This window comes from Chelmon rostratus, chromosome 5, assembly GCF_017976325.1.
Source record: "Chelmon rostratus isolate fCheRos1 chromosome 5, fCheRos1.pri, whole genome shotgun sequence".
Lineage (NCBI taxonomy): Eukaryota > Metazoa > Chordata > Actinopteri > Chaetodontiformes > Chaetodontidae > Chelmon > Chelmon rostratus.
In genome coordinates this window covers 20,520,301-20,544,796 of record NC_055662.1, presented here as the reverse complement: position 1 = coordinate 20,544,796, position 24,496 = coordinate 20,520,301, and the positions used below count along the sequence as shown (strand labels likewise).

General features: G+C 40.2%; 1 protein-coding gene across 1 annotated transcript in view; it reads left to right on the top strand.

The window, feature by feature from the left end:
- The window catches only part of pcsk5b (proprotein convertase subtilisin/kexin type 5b), a 75,585-nt gene that overhangs the window by 44,779 nt on the left and 6,310 nt on the right, over window positions 1-24,496 (top strand). Inside the window, exons 17-24 of the mRNA XM_041936444.1 lie at window positions 2,028-2,112; window positions 4,424-4,527; window positions 4,672-4,810; window positions 6,905-7,020; window positions 14,703-14,805; window positions 15,330-15,466; window positions 17,194-17,394; window positions 19,503-19,571. Of these exons, the coding sequence (XP_041792378.1) occupies window positions 2,028-2,112; window positions 4,424-4,527; window positions 4,672-4,810; window positions 6,905-7,020; window positions 14,703-14,805; window positions 15,330-15,466; window positions 17,194-17,394; window positions 19,503-19,571 (954 nt within the window). The remainder of the gene's footprint in view (window positions 1-2,027; window positions 2,113-4,423; window positions 4,528-4,671; window positions 4,811-6,904; window positions 7,021-14,702; window positions 14,806-15,329; window positions 15,467-17,193; window positions 17,395-19,502; window positions 19,572-24,496) is intronic.

Here is a 24,496-nt window from a genome sequence, read left to right as displayed (position 1 = left end):
TGCCGATGATAGTAATGGCCTGAGGAATTATGTTTTTGGGTCGTAGTTTATCCCATTCTCTTGAACGCGATATCTCAGGAACGGCTTGAGGGAATTTCCTCATTTTTGGCACAAGCATTCCCTTGGACTCAAGGATGAACTGATTAGAATTTGGTGGTCAAAGGTCACTGTGACCTCACAAAACTCGTTTTTGGCCATAACTCAAGAATTTGTGCTAATTATTGTGCTAATTATGATTTCTCTAATAGGATAAAATGATGAAGTGATGACAATCTACATCCAAAAGGTCAAAGGAAAACTTCTCTGTGACATTATAACATTCTGTCAAAACACTTTTCTGGCCATTATTCTGCACCATAAGTCAGTAACAGAAGTGGGGGATTGTGACCATATTTCACATTTGTTCAGATGCTGAATTGAATATAATGAATAGAGATTATCTGTGCTGCTAGATTGAAGATATGCGTGAAGCATCCATGTTTTACAATTTATAGCTTCTTTGCCGCAACATCCATATTTGAAGCATTGTAGTCCACAACGAGCTGGTTGGATTTGCTGATATTGAGTTCAGTCCTATCTGCCATTTGTACTCCTCTGTAAAAATAGTCTCTAAGTTTCTCTTTGGAAATTATTCACTAGAATCATACATATATAATATTATATATAGTGATAACTTCCATTTAGCCACTCAGTGACTCAGACTCTGTTTTTCTTTTTTTTTTCTTTTTCATCTAGTCTGAACAGCACAAATCATGTAGAATCTGATCTTTTCAGTTCTGATTTGGGCCACTTATATATGTGATCCTTATCAGACACAGCTCTTTTTTTGTGTGTGTGTCTTGCCGTGAGACTCCAGAGAGGCGCTGACAGATATATTTAAAAGTAGCTGTTGACATCCTGAAATTCTTCTTACAGACAGTTTCTGACAATCTCAGAGACCCATAAAATACATTTCAGCCAGGATCACAATGAATGGTTACTTTGGTTTTGGATTCATCTCTTTATTTGTTTTTGATTAGCTGATTTATTGTTTAGTGTATAAGAAAATGATAAAAAATGCCCATCATAATTTCCCAGAGCCAAAGGTTGTGCATAAAATCTGTTTGTCTAAAACTGTCTAAAAACCAAAGCTATTCAACATACTGTGATATACAGAGAGAGGCCACAAATCTTCAGATTGAAAAGCTGCAACTAGCAAATGTTTTGCATTTCTGCTTGGTAAATGACTTAAACATTGATTGTTAAAATTTTTGAAGAATTTTCTTTCATCATCTCACTACTAATTTTGACCTCCAGTTCTGAACTAAAATGGAAAGTAACACTTGAGAGGCATTTTCTTTTCATGGAAATCTGTCATGACCTGTCCATATCCTGCATCCACCCTGTAATGATTTTCAGATTCCTGAAAATCTAACCAACAGTCCTCACTTACTCTCAGTCTCCTCCTCTTAGCTCTGACCATATGACTTCCCAAACAAAACCATAAAGGTTGTGTCATACTTAAGCAGTGTTTTTCGGAAATGTACCAATAACAGTCTTGATTAACAGCCATAGTCTACGCTATGGTTTCCCAGGAACAATAAAACATGTTATTCTCATATCTTTTTTGCCGTCCTCGTCGCTGCTGAAGGCAGAAGTGTCCATGTGTATCGTGTCAAAGCGTGTCATTGCCTTTAGTCTGCCTTTTGAAATATTCATCTACATTCCTATCCTCCCTCACCAATACTACAATCTTCTTTTTCATCCCCGCAGCTTTAGCCTTTTGACATTTCAGTTCTTCCCCTTCCTCTCTTGCCATCTCTTCCTGCTGCCTTTTGTCCTGTTTTGTTCATCTGCACCTTCTTCTACTTATTCTCTCTCTCCTTTCTTCCCCCTCTTTTTGTACTGATCTTACTCACTCACTCTGCCCTTTCTTCTCCTCTTCAGCGTTGTCTTCCTCCTCTTCTCCCTTTCTTCATTTGAAATGCAGCTAGACTTCTGGTTCCTATTAGCCACTGTGTGTGACTGGCTCTCCCTGTGTCTTTCAGATTCCAACATTTGCAGGAGATGTCCAGAGAACTGTAAGAGGTGCACAACCTCGAGTATCTGCACAGAATGTAAACCTGGGATGAGGTAAGCTGGGCGCCATGTTGACCAATGCCTAACCAGAGTTTAAAGAATAGAGAATTTTACTGTCTTGACAGCAAGCGATTTCAGTCTTGCTGTGTCTCTTGCTACATAAGCTTTGATCATACATTTTATAACTTGCAGTTACTTACCACAGTAATGGCATAGTTAGAGTTTCTGCAGACACATTAAAATAAATTTCCTCTTAACTGCTGCAGAAGCAGTTTGGAGGATCACTAAATATTTTGCATCAAAGTTGTGTGGGGTTCCATTTCAACTACTTAACCTCTGTAACTCTAAAGGCGTCAGTGTGTTTAAATGGAAGTGCTTGTTGGACGGTTGAACAGACTCTAAAACCCCCTCCCCTTACACCCCTGTGACGTGAGAAATGAGGGGGGTTCGTCTGACAACTTCTGTAACTTTCCGAAACTGACAATCCGACATTCATGCAGCCATTGGCCAGCTGTGTGGAGGTGAGGAAGTAAGCCGGGTTTGAACTTCACTCTCAAGCTCTGTTTATTTTTTCTTCACACAACTGGTCGGCACTTTTTGTATGCACAAACAAATGCAACACTTTTAATGTCCTCAAGGAAAGATAGATGTCAGAAAGTGTTTGGATTTCACCCCTCTTTTTGACCCTGAGCTTTTTGGTCCACCTACATGTGTGCCTGTTCAGAACAGCTTAAGACACGCTTGTCTTTAAATGTATGAACTAGTTTGTTTTGAGCATACCCTGACCTTAATGTTAAAGGTACTTTTACAATGTTACTCTCATTCACTGATACCTCCTGAGTCACAGCCCCCTTATTGTTCCCTTTGTAGATTAACAGCTGTGATACAAATCATCTAAATATATTGTTTTATTTTGCTATTAATCCTTTATGTTGAATGATGTTAGTAACATGGTGTCAATGTGACTGTGGGCCTCTGTGCATGGAAAAGCTTTCAACAGCTTTTATATAATTGTGAGGCTGCTGCTACCAGACCTGCTGGTATTTATTACAGCCTGTTCATATGTGGTTCTACTATAACAGTCAGTCCTCTGTCATACTAGTGCAAATAGCTCAGGTTTTGTGTTTTTGGACCAATTTGGCTTGAATGTCAGTGTTGTGGTTTCAGGAGAAAAACCCTTTGTGTTCATCCACTTAAACGCTGCAGGAAGACAGTGTTACTAATTTAGACCAGCACATTGTGTTACACTGTGATTTGGGTTCGCAGCATGAACCAGTGAAACCAGGGCTTCCCAACTGTTTCCCACTTGGGAATCAAATTGAGTAAACAGAGTTTCACCCTGTGACCCAGGCTTATTAAAGACCACATATACTCGTGTGGAAACCCACAAGAAGTGGAGCTGTTGCCCATTTTGGGTTGTGATCCTTACTTTGAAGAATCTCTGATCTAAACCATTTAGGTATCCGTGCAGACATGTTCCAGTTCATTTTCTGGTCACTTCCACAGCAGCCTCCTCAAACCGCCCCCAACAACACTTGACATGACAGAGGTTAGGGCGTTTCAAAGTGCTGAAATTCTTGATAGGTCATGAAGGAAACAGTTGTGAAGCGTTTAAAACACATTGAGGTCTTGAACCTGGCTTTAAGTGTTCAGTATAGCCAGAGGTGGAGGTGGGGACACTTGTAAGCCATAATTTCCTCTGAACGGCAGTGAGACCACAGTAAGACACACACACCCACAGAGTCTCCCCTCTTCCATTCAGTTCACCATTCATGGTCGGTTAGGAGCCGCTGAGGAAGAGAGGACCAGACGAGATCGTTTCTGGGAAACGTTAGCTAACACAGGCCAGCTGTTTTTCAGCTTAGCACAGCAAGCTCACCAACCTGTCCTCAGTGTGACTTCACAGACTGACTCTATAACCTCCAAACCTACTTCCTAACTGACATCAACTGCTACATCTGATACTTGCAAAATCTCTTGTATAAATTGGTCAAATTCCCTTTTGACTACAATTAAGTCTAGAAGATGCCACATTCCTGTATATCTGTGAAATACCAGAGACTAAAGGCTAGTCTCCAGTGTGTACACTACCGCAATATCACTGGTGCTGCAGTTGTTTTTGTCTGTTCTTCCTAAATATTTGCTCAGAAAGAAATTTCTAAAATAAATGCTCAGTAGCAGTTGGCTTTTAACAGGCCAACTTTAACTGATTTGCAGCAAACAGTTCAGAGTGCTTTTACATATTTTTTTTTCTCCTGTCCTACTGCCTGTATGGATTATATGTTGCTAAATAAACAAAATTTTACTTACTTTTTCCCTGATATTTACTATGATGACACAAATGTGCATATTTTTCTCATTCCAGTCTTCAAGGAAACAAGTGTCAGATGACCTGTGACCCAGGGACTTATTACAATGGCCACAGAAGGAATTGTGAGCCCTGTCATCGGGCCTGTGCCACCTGCGCAGGTAGGAAGCCATAAGATTTTAATGACAAGCTAGTGCGAACACTGTTAAAATTATATTTATTATGTATGTCAGTGTATTTGTTTGTTATCTGATTTGTAATTCTCTAACAAACATTCCTGAAGTGTGTGTCTGCTTGTTTTTCAGGCACAGGAATAGAGGCGTGCACGAAATGTGCAGATGGCTACTTACTTGAGGACTGGCGCTGCGTGTCAACATGCAGCACTGGCTACTACCTGTCAGAGCAGACCTCAGACAACGGGCAGGTGCAGAGGTCCTGTAAGAAGTGAGTCAGCACACCTGCTAACACCTTGACACCACAGTGACAAAGTGAAAAACTTTTGGATCTCCAGTCTGCAGAGATACAGACATCTCGAGCTTTAGCAAGCAACCCTAGTTTAGCCTATACTAGCACTACTTGTTCTCTCTGCTGTAGTATATTATAAGTATTTAATTTTCCATAATCAAATCTGAAACTACACCAGGATAAACAGTGTGGGCTAAATAATCGAGAATATTCAAACCTGCAACAACCTCAGCTCTGCTGACGCAGTCAAAACTACACAACTGAAAAGAACATTTTTTTAACATACAGACTGGACGTTACGTTTGTTTTTACCTCCACATCTCAACAGTGGGTTAGTTGCTTCTCTGTGCACATGAGAGAACATGTTTTAGCAAAATAAGAGAACGCTTTTATGGTTTACACCATACATGTACAGACAACATGTAGCCTCACTCAGACCGCTGGCTGCAGCCCATCTCTTAATTGGTTTTGGACTATTTAAAGTGAAGAGTTTCAGACACCGACATGACCTATGAAACAGAAGTTTTGTTGCACTACACCCGTATTTGAAACTTGGAATAAATAAAGGAATGATGTAATTTTGCTTTGGATGAACAAAATTACAAACAGTCATTGTAACAATAAGTGTAAGCAGAGAACCTACAATAGAGGACTTTGCTGGCATTTGTTTACTGTAAAAGCACAAGACTGGTGCCTCCTCACTCCTCACAGTTTCAACACTGTTTTAACAAGCTTTTCAGAACTGCCCTTTTGTGCAGTCATTGTTTCTGTCTGGAAACTGTGTGGAGTTTTCCAGCAAATGGTTCTGTTGCCTCACTCTAATGTTAACCTGGTTAAGGAGAAAAGGGAGGATTCGTATGTTTGAACACAGTATGATGACTACTTGCCTCCTATCACACTCACAGTCAAACTCCTCCACAGAATCAGACATGTCTTGTCTGTTTTTCTTGTCGTTCCTTGAGGTGGAATTGCCTTCCTGCTGTCTTTGTCACTTACTTTGAATTATTTACTGCTCATTTGACCCTTTGGCTTACATGATTTCTTAATTCTCTAACAGCTCCCTCCTGGTCGGACCATTTCCGATAAAGGCTTTGCTCTATTTTCAAACTAGCAGGATGACTGGTTTCTTGCTGCCTCCTTTTGGCGCTATGCTCCAGAACAAATATTTCAGATGTTTTCCTCTGGGTCTAAAAGCGAAGCCTATATGGGAGTGCCTTAAACCTGCATTCCTTCTAATGGCCAGCAGGGGGCAACTCCACAGGTTGCAAAAAGTGGTCTGATTGTATGTAAGCTTATGAGGAAATGACCCTACTTCTTACTTGATTGATTACCTCACTAAACGTTTTCCTAATGATTTTATGCTCTCAACCGCTTTCAAGTCTTCTTCAGTACAGTGTGATGTTCATTTTGTAAATTATGGTCCCATGTAGAGCAAAATAGTCGATAAAGCAAGGTATGCTTTAAGGTGTGGCTATCTTGTGATTGACAAGGTAGCAACACCTTAAAGCAATTCGTATCCCCCCCAGCCCCATCCCTTCGTCCAGATATGGTCACTTCTAAAAGTAATTTTTGTTCCAAATGTAGTCTGCAATTCTGTATTAATCTTACACTAAAAAGTATTTACTTTTGGACAGACCCAAAACAAATGGTAGTGACTGACTTCCTGGGAGCCACAATTTCTCCCACAGTGGTGAGATTTCTGGACAGGGTGAAGCAAGGGGTATGCACTTGGTTGCAGTCTGCAAACTCAACACTAGATACCTTTTAAGTATAGTATCAAGTTAAGTATAGTTGAAAATAGGTTTGTGTTACTGTATTTAAAGGATGACTGCATTGGCCAGTCCTTATAGTTCAGTGGTTTTAGTGCATATTGAAAGCAGCAAATTACAAAAAACAAAACAAAATTTTGAATATAATCAGTTGCTTAAAATGCAAAAAGTAAGAAAATCAAGCCTGACCAATGAAAGACAGCTAAAACAGCATTCAAGAGCAGTTCCAACTTTCAAGAGGATATGTGAGCATAGCATAGTCCTGCAAAGACTAGCATCTAATTCTTCATACAACCATCGACAGGTGTGACCATAGCTGCTACGAGTGCCTGGGGCCCGGTGAAAGAAACTGCAGCAGCTGTGTCAGTGGTTACAATCTGGAGGCAGGAGCCTGCATGGTCAGCACCATCTGCAAAGATGGTGAGTTGTCAGCTTTCTTATCTACAAAGATGGCCTCACCGTGTTTATTTTATACTTGTAGCATTACCTCTTACAGGCAATACTCATAATGTGTACTAATATGATCTGCAGTGAAATTTCAGTAAAGAATTAGACCGGCTAGACTGCTGAATTGGACAGAACACATTTTATAATAACATATATATAATAAAGTTATTGATTCAGAATAATATATGTGCAAAATATTAAATACAAAACTATACAAATTCTGGTCTGAACAATCCCAGTTAATCAAAGAGCCAAAGGCCGTAGAGGTGCAGATTCACATCTCAACTCTCTCTCAGACTATTTTGGGGATAAAGATGAATTAAATTGTGCTATGTCCCACAGGGTAAAAATTAATGCACAAAGTAACAAGCTAGAGATTCATCTGTGGCCTTCTTTTTTTTTTATTTTTGAGCTTTGTACTAAATTCTTGAATCAAACTGCTCAGTGTTGAAGCTTCAAAGCAAGAAGGTGGTCTGTCCTTGCTTTTGCCTTTTGTGCTCTTTATCAAAAGGTCTCATTCATGTTCTGCATATTATTAATATAAAATCTCTCCAGGATTACACACTCACACATCCTTCTCGCTTTTTCTAACATAAACTCCCCCTTTTCCTGCTTGTTCTTACTGTACTTTGTCACATAGTCTGAAAGGTTTCTTGAAGCATCTACTTACTCTTTATCACTTTTCAATTGTTTCACATAATCTGCTCCTCTCCAATTTTCTGATTGCTCTTGCATCTTTACTTCTCTGTTTGCCGTGCTTTGTGGTGTAGACTTTTCCGAATCGTGCATGTTTGTCTTATGGATCTTTTAGTGTAAATATTCAACTTTCTCACTAACCTGCTGAGGGACGGTTTATTATTATTATTATTATGAGGCTTCCACTCCAGCCTGTGATTTGCCGCTCCTGCCGTGACCTTCTAGTCAAAATGAACCCATGGCTGAAAAAGTCTCCCAGCTTGTGATGAGATAAAGCTCTGAAGAGAAAAATGTCTTTACTGTGTGACCTTTCTGTTGATGATGAATACTTTGCTTAAAGTGCACACTCAGTCTGCTTCCAACCTTCATAAATCAAAGATGACGGGTTTCATATAGGTGGAACTTTGATTGGCAGCTCTACAGTGACCAGTACATTTAATTGCTGTTGTTAAATGAAAGAACTGGCTTACTGTTTTTACAGACTGGGGGTCCACTTCAAGTCTTCTGTGATGTAAAATGACGCCAAGTTGTGAATTTCAGATATCTTCAATTTGCTAATTGTGTGATGTTTGTTTTCTCTCTCTTTCTCTCTCTCTCTCTCTTTTTCTCCCAAATCTGTTTCCCTTCTCTCCTGACATGGATCCAATCACTCCACTGGACTACAATCATTTTCCACCTCGATGAACATCACCTGTGATTGGATCAAAAACTCTTCCTGTCACCTGAACCCTCTCCTGACCAATCACATGGCTCTGCCTGCCATTCAACCATTTCTAATGGTTCTGCCCTGTGTGTGTGTGTGTGTGTGTGTGTGTGTGTGTGTGTGTGTGTGTGTGTGTGTGTGTGTGCCCCCTCCCCTCCCTCCAAACCCCCCCTGTATTTCTTCTTCCTGGTCTGTGGAAAGCAAATGAAGAATTTTGGGCGGAAGGCAGTTTCTGCGTGCTCGTTAAAAAGAACAATCTTTGCCAGAGGAAAGTGCTGCAGCAACTGTGCTGCAGAACGTGCTCGCAAAAGGGGTGACGGGACGTACTCACTGGGCGTAAAGGGAGTGCGGGGGGGATGTGGGGGCACAGGGGGCACCCCTCCTTTTCAAACCCCCCTGCCCACTCATTCACAGTAACATAATTTATAAGAGAATCTGTGCCTCTTAAAGGGACTGCATCGGAGGTGCGATGGCAGGACTACAACAAACCTACCTTTTTTCTGTACTGGGACACACACATGTGGTCAGGGTGTAAAATGACTGGGACTTATGTCAAGAACAAACAAGCAAATGAAAACAAAAGTGAAAACAAACAAAAGAATAAAAGTGTCGGTATTTTGTGACCAAAGCATCGATGCCAAAATAATTGAACCTTCTTTTTTGTTGCCAGTGTAGGAAGCATAGCTTAAAACAGGAGCCACTCAGCCTGTGAATCTCTGAATAAGTCTGTGTGCATTTTTATTTTGGCTCCTCTTCCTCCTCTCTTTCCAGTGTTAACGATAAACAGATGGAAAGTGAACATACAGTAGGAAAGGCCCTGGTTTTCTGCCTGTAAATATACGTCAAAGGAAAAAAAGAAGCTCACTCAGTAATGTGAAAATAATGTCTGTCTGGGCTGGCTTTGGCTGTTTAGGGGAGGGAAGACAAATTCACACACAAAGTTCTACACACACACACACACACACACACACACACACACACACACACACATATGCACACACACACAAAGATATATATATATATGTACCACACACATAGACCTCTACATGTGAACTCAGACACATAGATCAGCCACCACTTGAAGTTAGATGCTATAATGTCACCGTATCAAAAGACAGATGCACGTTACTGACCAAAATCACCTCATTTCATTTATTTAAAAAACATAGACCTGCCCTCTGAATAGTGTGTGTGTTTGTCTTTATTGGTGTGTGTGTGTTGGAGAATGCCATTAATTCTTAATGTAAGCCCAGACAGCATTGATTCATTCCAGAGGTACTACAAGACAAGTCGATTCCTTCTGGAGCTTTCTGCAGGGAAGGAAACACTGCAGTGAGTTATAATGAATTTGTGGTACTGGGGATGCACCGATGCCCATTTTTCACTCATGATAGAGATTCTGGATACTACACTTTTACCCAAAACTGAGTATTGATTCCATCCATTATTGTGACTGAACAATTTAAAGCTCCACCATTACTTTGTTGTCACTGGATAAAATATTTGAAATATAACTCATATTTCTTACAGGGAACTGCATTTCTTCTTTGTGTTGGTTTGGTTTTCCACATGCCATATGTAACCCCCGATAAAGGGAATTTTGTCCAATATATTTTATCTGTATCGGTGCATCCCTTCATGTTACTGTTCTAAAATAAAATAGAGTTTTAGAAGTTTGTACTCTTCGTCATTCCATTGTAATGGCAATGCATATCGACTGAAGTATTGCTCTACACTTTAAACACAGAAGGTCAATCATCGGCACAGGAAATGTTCTGTCATTATCATGTTTCATTTGCAGGTAAAGGTTTCTCCCAGGCAGACACAGCAGACTGCTGCGGTGCCAATCGGAGCTGTGACGGGTTTGCTTTCAGTTATTCCAGAAAAGGGATTTTTGTTCAAAATTTAGACATAGAAACACATTTGGCAGTAGATTTTTGTGTTCCGTCAGCGCAAGAAAAATGGGAAAACAAACAAACTGAGGCAATCAATTTTTTTTTCTATTTACATTATTATTGTTAGAACTGAAAGTGAACAGATGGCATCCCTGCAGAACCAGGAATGTGTCAGAAATGTTAAATCATATTGAGCCAAACTGTGTTAAGGCCAACAGACATCACATGTCTGGGTTCTCCTCTTGTCTGTCTCTGAACCTTACCTGATGAAACTCAAAGGTTATTCTGGTGGTGCTGGATTCTAATAAAGAACAGCAAATATAATGTTTAAGATTCCTATTCTATTTGTGTGGGTTTTCAAACCTGCAGCTTGAGCATTTACAGTATTAGATGATTTGTTGTACTGTCAACTGGTTATGGTTCTTGATGATTTGTAATAAAGATTGATGACTCCCCTGTTTTGGTTAACAAAAACTTATTCTTGGTCATTGTTTAAGATGACTTGAATTGACTTTAGATTGTGTGGTAGTAGACGCACACACACACCCCTCATATAAAAGCTGTTTTTATTGTGTACCTGTGACATATCTGTGACAATGCATTATTAATGTTACTCAAAGTCCTAGTTTTGAAAATCTTTTTTTTTACTTAAGTGTTCTTATTAAAATGTTTAATCTGTTCATGTTTTTGTTTTCTTTTCAGTTCTTTTTAATGCACTGCTTTAATTGTGTTGACAGTGTATTAATCAGTATTATTTCACCCATTAGCATTTTTGCTCATCAGTTCTTCTCTTCCTTTCCAAAACATTAGGTTCCCTGTTTTCACTCTCTATTGACTTATTTTTTTTTTTACAAATTCGTGGAAGGCAATAACATGATTGAAATTCTGATCATTACTTTCAGAAACTTTTAGTTTTTCGACACTTGATCAGAGTGATTAAATGAAAGTTCCACATGCCCCGGGCAGAGCACTTAAAGGGAGACCTGTGCACTCAATGACAATTAGGCAGGAAGTTAAAAACAGGTCAGCAATGCAAGTGTGTGCTTTATTATAGGTGCAAACTTCAGTGTCTTATGTGGATTTAGTCCGATGCTATTTTACATTCATAAGATGAGCCTGAATGTGTAACTTATTTTCAAATTACTCTTTGTCAGTTTTCTTTTCTTGCCATACAGCAGAAATTGATATTGTAGAAATAGATATCAAAAACTCCAAGGCAATAATTCAAATAATGTGTCATCATATGCTACTCTAGATCTGTTTGAGGTGGGAATTTTCTCATTGTGACCAGTTGCATTTAACTCATAAGATATCTATTTTTTAGATTATAGTTAGATATTTTATGTAATGGAGTGTTTTTATAAATAACTGTAGCCACACTCCCTGTCATCTTCATACAAATAGTTTGTTTTGTTCCTATCCATGTTGTGGATCTGTTATTATGTATAACATTGGCAAATGCTGTGTTTTTCAGCAGGAATTTTGAATGTGGATTTAGCTGAAATCATTCTTTTCAAGAGCTCATTGATGCTGTGTGCTAAGGTTACACTGTTGTATTAATTTCTTTCTCACTGAAGCAGGGAAGAACTTGATTTACCCAGCGGTGTAAGCGACTCATCACTGTTATACAATTAATAGAGTTGCACACACAGGTGTCGAGTGCCGGTGCCAACTGTGATGAGTACGTGCATCGATACACAAACTGCATGATGGAGTTTGTGTGAGAACAACCCTACAGTTAGATTCAAACCTATTTTTTCACTTTAATGAATCGTGCACAATTTTCTGGTTCTCCTACAAGACTAACACAATCAATCATGTTTTCCTACAGTCATTATTGGCGCATTCATTTTAAAATAAATGTCAGCACCTTGCACATAAATGTTGATTTCAATCCACACCGAACTCCCAGCAAATGTTGTTTTTGTTAAGTGCACCTCTTGTCATGGCTTGAGCTCTCTCCCGGCCTGATTCTGGCCATAATTAACATTATCCCTCCAATTTTGGCATCTGCCAGCACACAAATCATGTGGAGAGCCATGAGAAATCTTAGTTTATCCTGTTGTAACTCATGGGTGGGCAGCCCTGTGGCTCAGCAGTTGTCGATATGTGTTTTTTTGTCTTTAGGAGCCCACCACTCCAAAAGCCGTGCATGTTAGCTAATAATCCTGACATTGTCCTTGAACAAGGAATTCCAGTCATTCAATTCAAGCCATTCTGTCTTTTTAAATAGTAAAGATAGGTGAAACACTGGGGAGCAATTTCCCTGCAGGGATTAATAATTTGTAACTTAACTCAGGTCAAGAAGATGGAACATTTCTCTGAATAAAGACACAACATTAGGTGAACAGTGTGGTTAATATTCTCTCGGCCACCTGCGAGGTGTCGTGAGCCACCTTTTTTTTCGTGCTTTCTTGGACCAAGAATGTGCAGGTATCAGGAGGTTGAGGGGACAGGGAATTGGGATTCAGGGCCAGGTGTGGGGGATGTCAGTGTGATATCTGCCAACAGAGCGCTCTCTCCTAACAGAGTAGACTGTCAATGTCCTCGCAAGGTCAGCCGAGTCCATAACAGAGGAAAAGTTTTACTCCCCTGAGTGACAGGCTCTCTTTCTTCTCCGCTCCATTCTTCTCCCGTTTGGCAGTGGGAGTCCAAAGTGTCTGCTTTTGCTGAGTGGAGTTGTGCGGCTTTCCGTCCCTTGAGAACTTGGCTCCCTGTTTGTTTGTGTGCGTGAGTGAGGGGGAGACAAACAGAAAGACAGGGAGACAATTTGTGTGTGTGTGTGTGTGTGTGTGTGTGTGTGTGTGAGGGAGAGTGACGGCGTTTATTCGGGGGCTGTTTGAATGGTTACAGCAGAGCTCCACTGAATGGGAAGCCACCGCCTGTTGTGTTTGTACACAAAGAAGCTATTTTGTTTTGAAAGGAACAATTGAGCTTTTCACAGAAAGCCAGAGAGCACAGACAACCTCGCCGTTGCCTTGAAGGATACTCACACACACACACAGCTCCATCCTTATGCCTGAGCCAGTGTCTGTCACCTTTGTCTAATACAAAGGTGGGATAGGAGACAATGTTTATGCCTCTTTTGTTATGGCTCTTTTCAATGCTGCCAAGTGTGACACTGAAGGTTGATGGGTTTTTTTGGAACTTCTTTCTCTATCCTCTAGCAACTTTGCACACAATAGCTTATATGCGTATTATGTGTGTCCTGGGTGAATGTGACCACAGTTTACATAACACTCAATGATACGGATCAAGAAAGGATTGTTGAAATATGATTGGTTTGTCATGCTACAACTGCAGTAAGTATGATTTCTAATGCTGCATATTATGGAATGACAGTGATTTAGCTACCTGGAGTGTGATAATGCTTTTGATCAATGTCAGTGATCCAACAATTGTTTTGCCAGGTGTTGAGATTTCTGGCGCCCAAAACGAAATTTCCAGCCTGTGCTCTGTTTTACAACAAAAACTTTCCGACCTCCCAAAACCTACGCACATTTTCAGCATTTTGAACAGTGGAGGATGGGGCCATGGGGCCAGGGGAATAGAAACCAGTCTCCATCCAGCATATCAAGAAACTGAGATACCCCAAGGTTTTTATAATCCTCCAGACTCGACAGTCTGAACCTCCTCACATGCTTGGCAGAGTAGGTAAAAGGCCTGGGTCAGTCGACCATGACGATGCAGAAACACATACATTTTCTACCTAAAGGTCATTTTTCTACCACACTCTCTGTTTACTTTTCCCAGTAGACATTTTTCTTTTGTTGTAGAGGTTTTGTAACTTCATGCTTGTGATAGAAATCTGTGTTTGTTTAAAAAGTCTTGAGTTGTTTTGGGAATCTTCACCTTGTCTTCAAGCTCACAAGGGGCCAAAAGAACTCTATCTCTGTTTACTGTTAAAGCACTCAGCAATTAGTAAAAGACTGACACCGTCAAACTTTTGAACGTTTTCAAAGATGCTTTTAAACCTGTGAAATGTATTTGCACATAATATAAAAACAAAACAAAGAGAAGAAGGCAGCAGAAGGAGATCTAGCTGTTGTTGTGCGGGAGGTGTCAGAAGCCAGGGGATAATGAGCTGGACCTTGAGTGAAATTAAAACAATAACAACTCACTGTTGGTTATAATTGGTGCAACTGTGACACATCACAGCGTCAACTCAAGTCACTCAAGTGAAGAAAAAGAAAGACGTGCGCTAATACATAGCAATGTCGGTAAAGAAATACAGACAAAGCTTGGAGCAACCGAATTAGTAAGAAAAACGGGTTGAGGAGGCTTTTCTGGGGAAAAGTGGCTCTTCAAAGAAGATGAGGCAGGTGTGAGCTCATGTTGTCCCTGTTGCTCTCCATCTGCAGGAGAGTACTTGAGTCAACATGGAAAGTGTCACCTGTGTGATATTACCTGTCTCCAGTGCAAGGGTCCAGAGAGAGAGGACTGCACCACCTGCCCTACAACACGGTGAGAACCACTAATATACAAACATCTGTATTCAGAAGATGCAAAGTAATACTGTTGAGGAGGTGCATTTCTAATCCAGCCAATCAACCCACATCCTGTCAAAGCATGAAGAACTGAAAGCTGATGTTGGCCTAAACATGGTAGCCTCTGAGGCCACATGACCAAAAACGTAGCGGTTTTTAAATTAAACTTTTTCTATAGTTAAACCCTTATGTGTTTTTTTGTCTTGTATGTACACTGTATCATATACAGACACACCACAGATGCTGTGTTCCTTGCTAGCAGTGGTAGTGTTACACTTGTAAACACTGCAAACAATCACAGCAAACTCTTGCTTTTTCAAGTCTATTCTAAAATTATTTATTAGAAATACAAGTGAATAACTAAATGTATGGCCTCTTTAGCTTTTTTGGTTGGTTTGCATTGCTTCTTATTTTAAAGGGAAAACAAAGTGTTGTACTCTTAATCTGTATATTATTCACAGTGGCTGAGGCTGATTTTGCATGTTCATTGTGAGCCTGCAGGTTCTTTGACGATGGACGCTGCGACATCCGCTGTCAGAAGGGACGTTATGTCATGGGGAGGCAGTGCCACTTCTGTCACCACACCTGCCAGGAGTGTAGTGACGAGGGACCTGACAGCTGCACCAGCTGTGACAGAGGTACACTAACCAAGGTTAAGATTTGAAAACCAGTCTGATGAATTTTTTTCAGACTTGTTTGATAATGAAATGCACATACAACCAAAAAAAAAAAAAAGAAAGAAAAAAAAATCTTCAGCATTGTCAAAGATGCATTACTTTAACTGACAGGATAAAGCTGCCTCTGTTAGTGAGGAGCAAATCATAATTAAAATATTATATATTTGAGCAATTTCTACAATAAATATTCTTTCCACCCTATGTAACCTGCACCCTCAGCCTTTGAAGTGACACAGGTAACTTACTGCAGAGGTGCACTGGTGTTCATTTAAAAACCCATCTATTTAGCTGTGACTGGAAAGTGAGTGGAATCGTGCTTTTTTGTAACATCACACAGTTCTAGCCAAAGCTCATTTGTGCCAGACTCCACCAATCAATCCTCTAAAAGTAAATGAATCTAATTAAAGCAGTAATTCAGCCAAGGCCTGCTGATAGATGTGTTAAAGGGGGGAATCAGTCATTTGTTCCTTGTATCCTCATGCAGAGGTCACTGCACATTTCTCAGATTTTGGCTGTTAAAGGACAGGCTTTGTCTGGATTTGATGACTTCTTTTACTTCCTTTAAAAATCTTACCTTCTGGTAAGTTTTATGATCTTAGGATCCCATGTAGTCAATCCAAAGTCCATAAAAAAAACCTTTTTAATCAGTGTGAAAACGATCGTTATGATAAAACCCGGACTTCATTAGAGGCTCGCAGCTGAAGCAATATCAGCTTGAAGGTGGTAGTAATAACCATGTTTATCACAGTGTCACAGACCGTATTATGGCTGTCAGAATGAATGCATTTACACTGGGGAGATTCTGTTACACACACACCCACCTATGCACACACTTGAAGGTACCAGGCAGCCAAGGAGAAGATTAACACCAGATTTCCTCCTCGCACACACTCTCTCTCCCACCTCACGTGTGCACACATACTCTCAATTAGCCAGCAAGTTTGTCAGACTGTGTTTGCAAATGTGGTTCCATTTAATTGCAGGTCTGTCTGAGGCTCAATGAGACATAACAATAATAACATCTGTCTCTCCCCGTGTCATTTCTCTCTCAAAACAACCTCTCTTCTATTGGCCAGTAACACACACACACACACACACACTTGTTTTTCCATCAGTTTTGGGGATGTTACATAGGTTTACATTCATTTCCTGGAGACTTACACAAACCATAACCATAGTCTTCCCTGTAACATTTAATGATTTACTTTATTTGTCCCCATAATCTGAGTAATGAGTAATACACATCCACACACACACACAAATGCACACTGGTACATACTTAGCAGACAATCCTCGGTACTGACCTTTGATAGTAATGTGGAGCTGAACACCCCTGCTGTTTCTAGAGGGTAAAAAAATAAAGAAAGAATTGCAGAAGTGAGTGTAACAGGGAACAAAGGAAGAAAAGAGATGGCTAATTAAGATTGTTAAAGTGTCCATTTCAAAACACGGAGACTCACACACACAGACAAACACACGCACCCACACACGCCCAGGTAAGCATGAAATTACACACACACACACTGGTGCAGAAGTTTTTGACAATTAAAGGGAAACTGATGTCGTGATCACCTGTTTCTGTGTTACTCCCTGTCTGAGTGTGTCTGCATGCCCGTTCACTTGTTGAAGTTCCTGTCTCTCAGAACATTTCCCATACACATTTCCTTTTCTTTTCTTGCTCCATCTAGATAAGTTTGGGGTGGCCAGGTACCTCTTTCACGGTCAGTGTCGGGATGTCTGTCCGGAGGGGTTTTTCCACTCAGCAAGGAAACTGTGTGAACCCTGTCCTGCAGACTGCATCATCTGTACAGCAGCAGATCACTGCCTCCACTGCAGCCCAGGACACAGGCTCAGAAATAGCCGGTGCGTCCCGCTGGAGTGCAGCGCAGGTGAGGTTTATAAGGCTACATGCTCATTTACTGATGTCACTATGAAAACCTCCCTTTTAATATACAGAGGTCCCACTTTGAGTTGTATACGGAAAATAAAAACATGAATAAAAAAGGATGTCATCTCCATCTCACTAATGTTGAATAAATGAAGAGTGTGGGAGGGATTTTATAATCGCTGCCACTGATGCTCAGCACTGCGGTCACAGAGCTGGGCTGAATTTGGCAAACGTCACCTCAGGGAACACACATGTAGCACAGTGACCTCATTTTAAAGCAAGTATTCAAATTCAAAACATGCCAAAAGAAAATATGCCAACAGACAGAGTTCTGAGCCACAATTTAAAAGAAATATTAATAGACTGACCAAAGAAAATGAAACTATTCTTTGGCTTATTTGAACTAGTACACTATGGTTCTAAAAGTATTTGGATTTCAGTGTCAGGTGCGAAAAATGTGCAGCTAAGAGGAGGAATTTTGAGCTTCTGAAGATAACAGTTGTTGAAAGACATGATTCAGGTCACTTTCAATGGTGCTTGTGACTCGTGGAAGTATAGCAGTGAAGGACTCTGCATACTATCAGAAGAAGGAAAAAACACATGGCCGCAAGACTCGATTAACAAAGCACACACCAGAAATATAAAAACCCTGCGTTTGTGTATTAATGATGTCCATTGCTTTAGCGAAATACTGTATGAAACAGAAAATGTTTTAAAAAGAAACAAGTGAAAACACCCAACCAGACATACTACAGTCAATGTCTTGTCTTACCTTAGTTCATCTATCTAGGCCCGCCCGATGCCAATGTGTTCTTGCTTACTTTCTGTTCTCAATCTGTTCAACGACAGAGCATTTGCCGACTTTATCTTAATCCTCAGAGAGATTGTGAAAGATGAACACTTCGCGCTTTATCTCATCGCCTGAGATCAAATGTGAATGCCAGCCAAAGGAGGATTGAGAAAGAGCTGAAATGTTTGTGAGTGAGATGTTTTTTGAGATAAGGAGAGGCTGAGAAGGGCATTTACAACTTCGCCATACTGAATGTGAGATGGAGATGAGTAATGTTGAGAGTTTGTATGTCAGGATATAAACCGTGTGAGAGGGAGGATGAGACGAAATTCTTATCATATGAGACAGGCAGGTCTCAACAGGCCCCACAGACAGCTTGAACTCTGCAGCAGGCGAGACTGGCTGTTGTGCTTGTTTGACCAGCTTGCTATTCATTTGTCAGTTTTTACCTTTTCTTCTCTTCTGTCTTCTCGTTGGTATCACAGGTAAAGCAACAACGCTGCATTGACCGATGTGACACAAATGATAACGTTCAACATGTAAACATTAGAAAATTAGCAGTAATTTTGATAACAAGGTAAATGGCAAAGTGTGCAATTAAAATAAAATAAGACAAGCTCTACAAAAGGTCCAGTGTATGGGATTTTAGGGCATCCATTGTCAGAAATGGAATATAACATTCCTAAGCATGTTTTCATTAGTATATAATTGCTTAAAAATAAGAATCATTGTGTTGTCATTACTTTTCATGATGCAGTCCACCATGTTGGACCACCACGTTTGTACAGAAGCCCAGAAGGGAAAAACTAAAAACATAGGGCATTCTGTGTTTTTCCTGTTTTTAGTGGCCACTGTAGGTTTTTCTGCATGTTTGTTAGGAGAGGATGAGGTGGGGGGTATTTAGTTAGCTGCAATCTGCAACCTCACCACTAGATGTCGCTAAATCCAACACACTGGTCCTTAAGAGCAGCACCTTCTGATTGATTGAAGACCAAAAACAACATTACAATGGTAATTTATGTGACAGGTAGTAATTTGTTTGTCACGTCTGTAAGATGTACTGCAGTTCACTTGATACAGCTGTGTCTCATTTGGTCAAAGTAGCTTTAAATATATAATTTCTTTTTCCTCACTACCAAACCTCATTTTAATAAACTGTGTCATCCAGTGTTGCACAATTAGCATTAGACATACATAGCATTTGGAATTTAAATCCCAATCACTTTGTCTTTTGTCGTCTTCTATATGCTGTTCATCGCCATTTTCTTCATGTGTTCTATAATTTTTGAATCCACTATTTTATCTGCTGTTTTCATCAGGTGAGGTTGCAGACTCAGAGGATGAGGACTGTCTCCCCTGCGACGAGGGCTGCAAGCAATGTAAACGCAGTAAGCAGACCACATCTTTTACTCCCTCCCCACCTTCTCTCTTCCTACCTCCTTCACCTTCCCATCAATCAAATTGTAGAAATAAAGCCAAGTGCACTATAGCTTCAGCTATATCTTGCAGCCAAGTTGACTGGTGATGAAAAAAAAAAGTCTACTGCTCAAGTTTTACTGTTTTGAAGACTTCATCATTTGAGTCCTCAGGAGTGAGGTACAGTGATGTTGGGATTGCTTGGAACAAGACACCTAATGAAGGATAATTAACTGTACTGTGTTTGACAGTGTAGTTGTGAGGTGGGCTGACTGTATTTCCTAATGATGCACCTAACTCTTTGCTGTGGGCTCTGTAATACTGCAGATACATCATCAGAAAAGACCTTAAATGAGCCTCAGCAGCTGAGCTGGGTTAATAAAATATAAGGTATTCTCCAATTAATGAACATTTGTTTATTCCAATAAGCCTCATTCATGAGGGAAGTCATTTGGACAAGCATACAGTTAGGACTTAACTTCCTTAATTATCATGCACTTTACCCCATTAGAAAAAACATTACTGTTTGGACTCATAAAGGTGCAGAAAACCTGATATTTTTCATATTTTTTGACTGATGTTGATTGTCTTCGACATCAGTCCCCAAGGAAAGCTACCTTAAATCTAATTTATGTCAGAGGCGGACATTATTTATCCCACAAAGGATAAAAAAGTAGATTTTCTAAATTCAGTAAGTATTTGTCCCTCTACTGCTGTTTCCTTCCATACTCTTAGTGCACATCAAAAGTCAACACAACTTTGTATACAGCAAAACAGGACACTAATCCCTGCTTTTTCTGAATGGTATTTTGAATAAGACTTGTTGCTTTTTTGTCAACACTGTGAAACGTGAACATTTATGATTATAACCATTATTTAAAACAGGGAAGCAAACTGACAGCAAGCTGTCTTTTGCAAGGACACCCTGATTATAATACATATAAAATACATCTGAAAAATGTAATACATATAAAACAATATAACAATACGTATACAACAATAAAAGCACATGAAAGATGCATAAATTATAGAGCAAACAGGTCAAGGACATAAACATGGGGGGACCACTCAGCTCAGACAAAATAGATACATTCACAGTGCTCTGTGTGGATGCAGACAACGGGGAATTGAATCGATCAAAAGGGATCAGCTTCTCTAATTTTGAAGGTTTAAATTTTGAAGATTCTGCACGTTGTTCCACTTGTGTGGAGCATAGATTTAAGAGCCAATTTTACCAATCTCAGTATTAAAATGGTGATTTTCGAGGACCAGTTGATCTATAGTTACAAAGACATGTAAGATAGAGCTATGCATGTAAAGCATGCAGTGTGAGTACTCTCTAAATCTCGTTCCATGTGCTCTTACACCTCACCCTGTCAGTACAAGCCACATAAAAACGAGAGCACTTCCTTCACCCGGAGATGATTACTGACATACCATAGAAAGTTGTTATTGTGCTGAGCTAGTCTGAGGTGGAGAAGGGCTGTTATTATGTCATTATGCATTCTGGGTGGAATATATTTCTTCACTCTCACCCCCACCACAGCCTCCCTGCCACCCACCCACTCTTAGTAATCACAATTCTGCAAGCTAAACAAGTCAGTCAGCAGATTAGAGATCTGAGATGATTGGCCCTATGACGGGATGCTACGGGCTAAAGATGAAACAGAACGTGCAGAGTCTGAGACTGGCATCTAGTATGTGTGTGTGCATGTTAACACCACTGTCACCCTTTATTTCTAAGCTAATGACTGCCAGGTTTGAACGTTTAACCCCCCCCCCAACCACACACACACACACACACACACACACACACACACACACACACACACACACACACACACACACACACACACACACATTTTTGTGTCAAATTTAGTATTAGATATAGATTAGGATTAACACTTTCAGTGTTATGTATTAAAAGGAAAAATTCACCCCTATATTATCTCTTTAGGCATGTTCATGAAAACACCGGGTCCAAAAAGTGTGTTCTGAACATCAGCACCTGAGGTTTAATTTCATTCTGCTTGAATTATACATTTAAGCTTAATCTTACAAGTTTGGAAATGAGCTGTGTGTGTGTTTGGGTGTTAGTTTGTAATGTGCTGTTGTGTGAGATCTATCAATGAGCTCAGCAGCCTGACAGTGTGTGATAAGATGCCGGGAGCTCTTACTCAGTCCTATCTCCTCCATCAAATTACTTCAGTTCTTCTTTTTAACTCATCATCAGTTTTATACCAATTAATCCTCTCTGCATACTATATCCCTAATCACGTATTAAGGATTGGAATTATTTTATAATTGGATTAGTCATGTTTCGAATCTGTCTTGGCTTTGTGTCACTCAGGAAATGGCAGCTCAGAAGCTGTTGGCTAAAGCTCATCTCACCTCCGGTGTTCAGCTGTTTTGATGCAGTGCAACTCATTCCCATGCTTGAAAAAAGCTGTCTTTCTCATGAATGTTTTGCTTCATAATATTCACACATCTACGCTGTTTTTCTGCCTCTGTACCGGCGACAGCTGTGGCCGGAGGCGTTTTGTTTTCGGGTTGCCCGTCCAAACCATTCTCGTGATATCTCAGGATCGCCTTGAGGGAATTTTTTCACATTTGGCTCAAATGTTCTGTTGGACTCACGGATGAACTGATTAGAATTTGGTGGTCAACGGTCGAAGGTCATTGTGAGCTCACAAAAAAACATATTGCACATAACTCAAGAATTCATACATTAATTATTAAAAGTTTAAAGGTTTCACACAAATGTCTCACAGGATAAAAAGTGATGAAGAGATGGCATTTTATATTCAAAAGGTCAAAGGTCAACTTCACTGTGACATCATAATGTTCAGCAGAAAGGCTTTTCTGGCCGTTATTCAGCACCATAACTCAGGAACAGAAGGGCAAATTGTGACCATATTTCACATTTGGTCATTGGTGACACTAATCTTGGGTCTCCACATTGAAACTGTTGTGATTGTATAGATGTTCTGTGCTGCCGGGTTGAAAATGTGTGTGAAGCATCCACGCTTTAGAGTTGGTAGCTTCTTTGCAGCAACACCACAAGCTCATTGGTTTTGCTGATATTGAGCTTCAGGTGATTGTTCTATCAGTCCTCTGTACTCTTCTGTCTCTAAGTGAAGACAAAATCCTGTTTCTCACTGGAAATTATTCACTGCAAACATTCGTGTTAGTATATGTTATAACTAACAAAAAAGACACTTAATACCTTTTATTAAATTCCCTCCAAGTCTTCACTACGTATATAACATCAGTTTGGACAGACATGGATGTACATACAACTTGACTGGTTGGTAGACGAATGCAACTGTAATTCTACTTCTCTCAATCCATTTCTCAAACGCGTCTCGATAAACACATTATGTCAGTCTGAGGTGATGATTTGAGGTGATAGAAAAACTGAGTTCATCTATCCCCGCGTTTTCCTGAAACTGAGTGCTAATCCCTTTAATGTGTGACTGTGTATATCATATGTGTGTTAGCTTGTGAGTGCATGTCGACTGTAAACGTGTGTGTGTGAGTGCTCGCACATTCCACAAGTGCATACTTCAGGATATGTATGCCAGTTTAAATTCTGTTGAAAGCCCCCATCCCCTGGCTCGCACAGTTAATATTTATGCGGGCGCTATTTTCTCTCCTCGCATAGACACAGCCTGAAGGCATGATTTCCGGCTCCTCTGTCCCTCCCACCTTTCCTTTCTCCCAGTGTCTCTCTGTATGAGTAATTGCTTTCACAGGTAGTGGCTTGTCGACCGCATTGAAGTGCAAACCAGTGCAGTGTTAAGTTGTGGGTGCTGGAAGGAAACTGAGAGAGGAATGGGGTGTGGGGTTCGATGGAGGCTTTTCTGGAAAGGGAGGAATGTCCCAAGGGAAGTCTGCAGAAGGTGCTTTTTAGTAGTTATTTCCATCTCTCTCTCCCCCCCTTCTGACTCTCCTTTACTCTCTCTCTCTCTCTCTCTTTCTGCTTTCTTTCTGATTCTTTTTTTCTCTTCCTCTTGCCCCCCTTCTCGCTCCCTCTGTCCTTTGAGATATTTTGACATCGTTGGACTACAGGATGACAGCGTGGCTCTTCCTCAGTTACCAGTCGAATGCTTTTGATTGACAGCAAGAATTAATTAGTTTGGAAGAAAAATGAACTTTCTCCTTTGGTCTATGTACAAAAACAGTCTCTGTCACACACCTAAATTGCTTATTAATATCTCCTGCATATGTTCCCAAGTCTCAAATAATAAAAAAAAAAAACAATAACAGCAAATATCCGAATGTTTTACATAGCCTGTCACTCACAATATGCTTGTTTTTGTGTCGTTCGGCAAAAGTACACCCCTCAGTGCAAGCTAAACAGACAACACAGAACACACACACACACACACACACACACACACACACACACACACACACACACACACACACAAAAACACATCTGACTTCTGACTTCCTGAAGATGAGAGAACCTAACAGGCATTATAGATTGAACTGGAAATGCCTGTAGAGACTCTATGACTTTTACATTTGTTTGAAGGCCTCTGGGTTAGATTTGTTTGCTGGGTCTGCATTGATCCCACTCAGCTGGCGATTGATCTGAGAGTGCCATTCAACTCTACAGTGAACTGGGCACATTTATTGCATGTTGTCAGAGTGCCTCCTGCTGGTGTCAAAGGAAACTGGGTTTAGAGAAATCACAGTGCAGCCTTTGGGTGATTAAAGCAGCAACACAAGGTCTGCTGCTTCACCTCTACAAATGTCAGTGCAAAAAGGGAAAAAATTCATATCTAAATGTGATTTGAGCACAAGCAGCAACAACTGAAAAGCCATTTCATCAAGTCCCAAATTCACAAAATTTCTGATCTTTTGTTAATGATTCATTTTCAATTCTGCT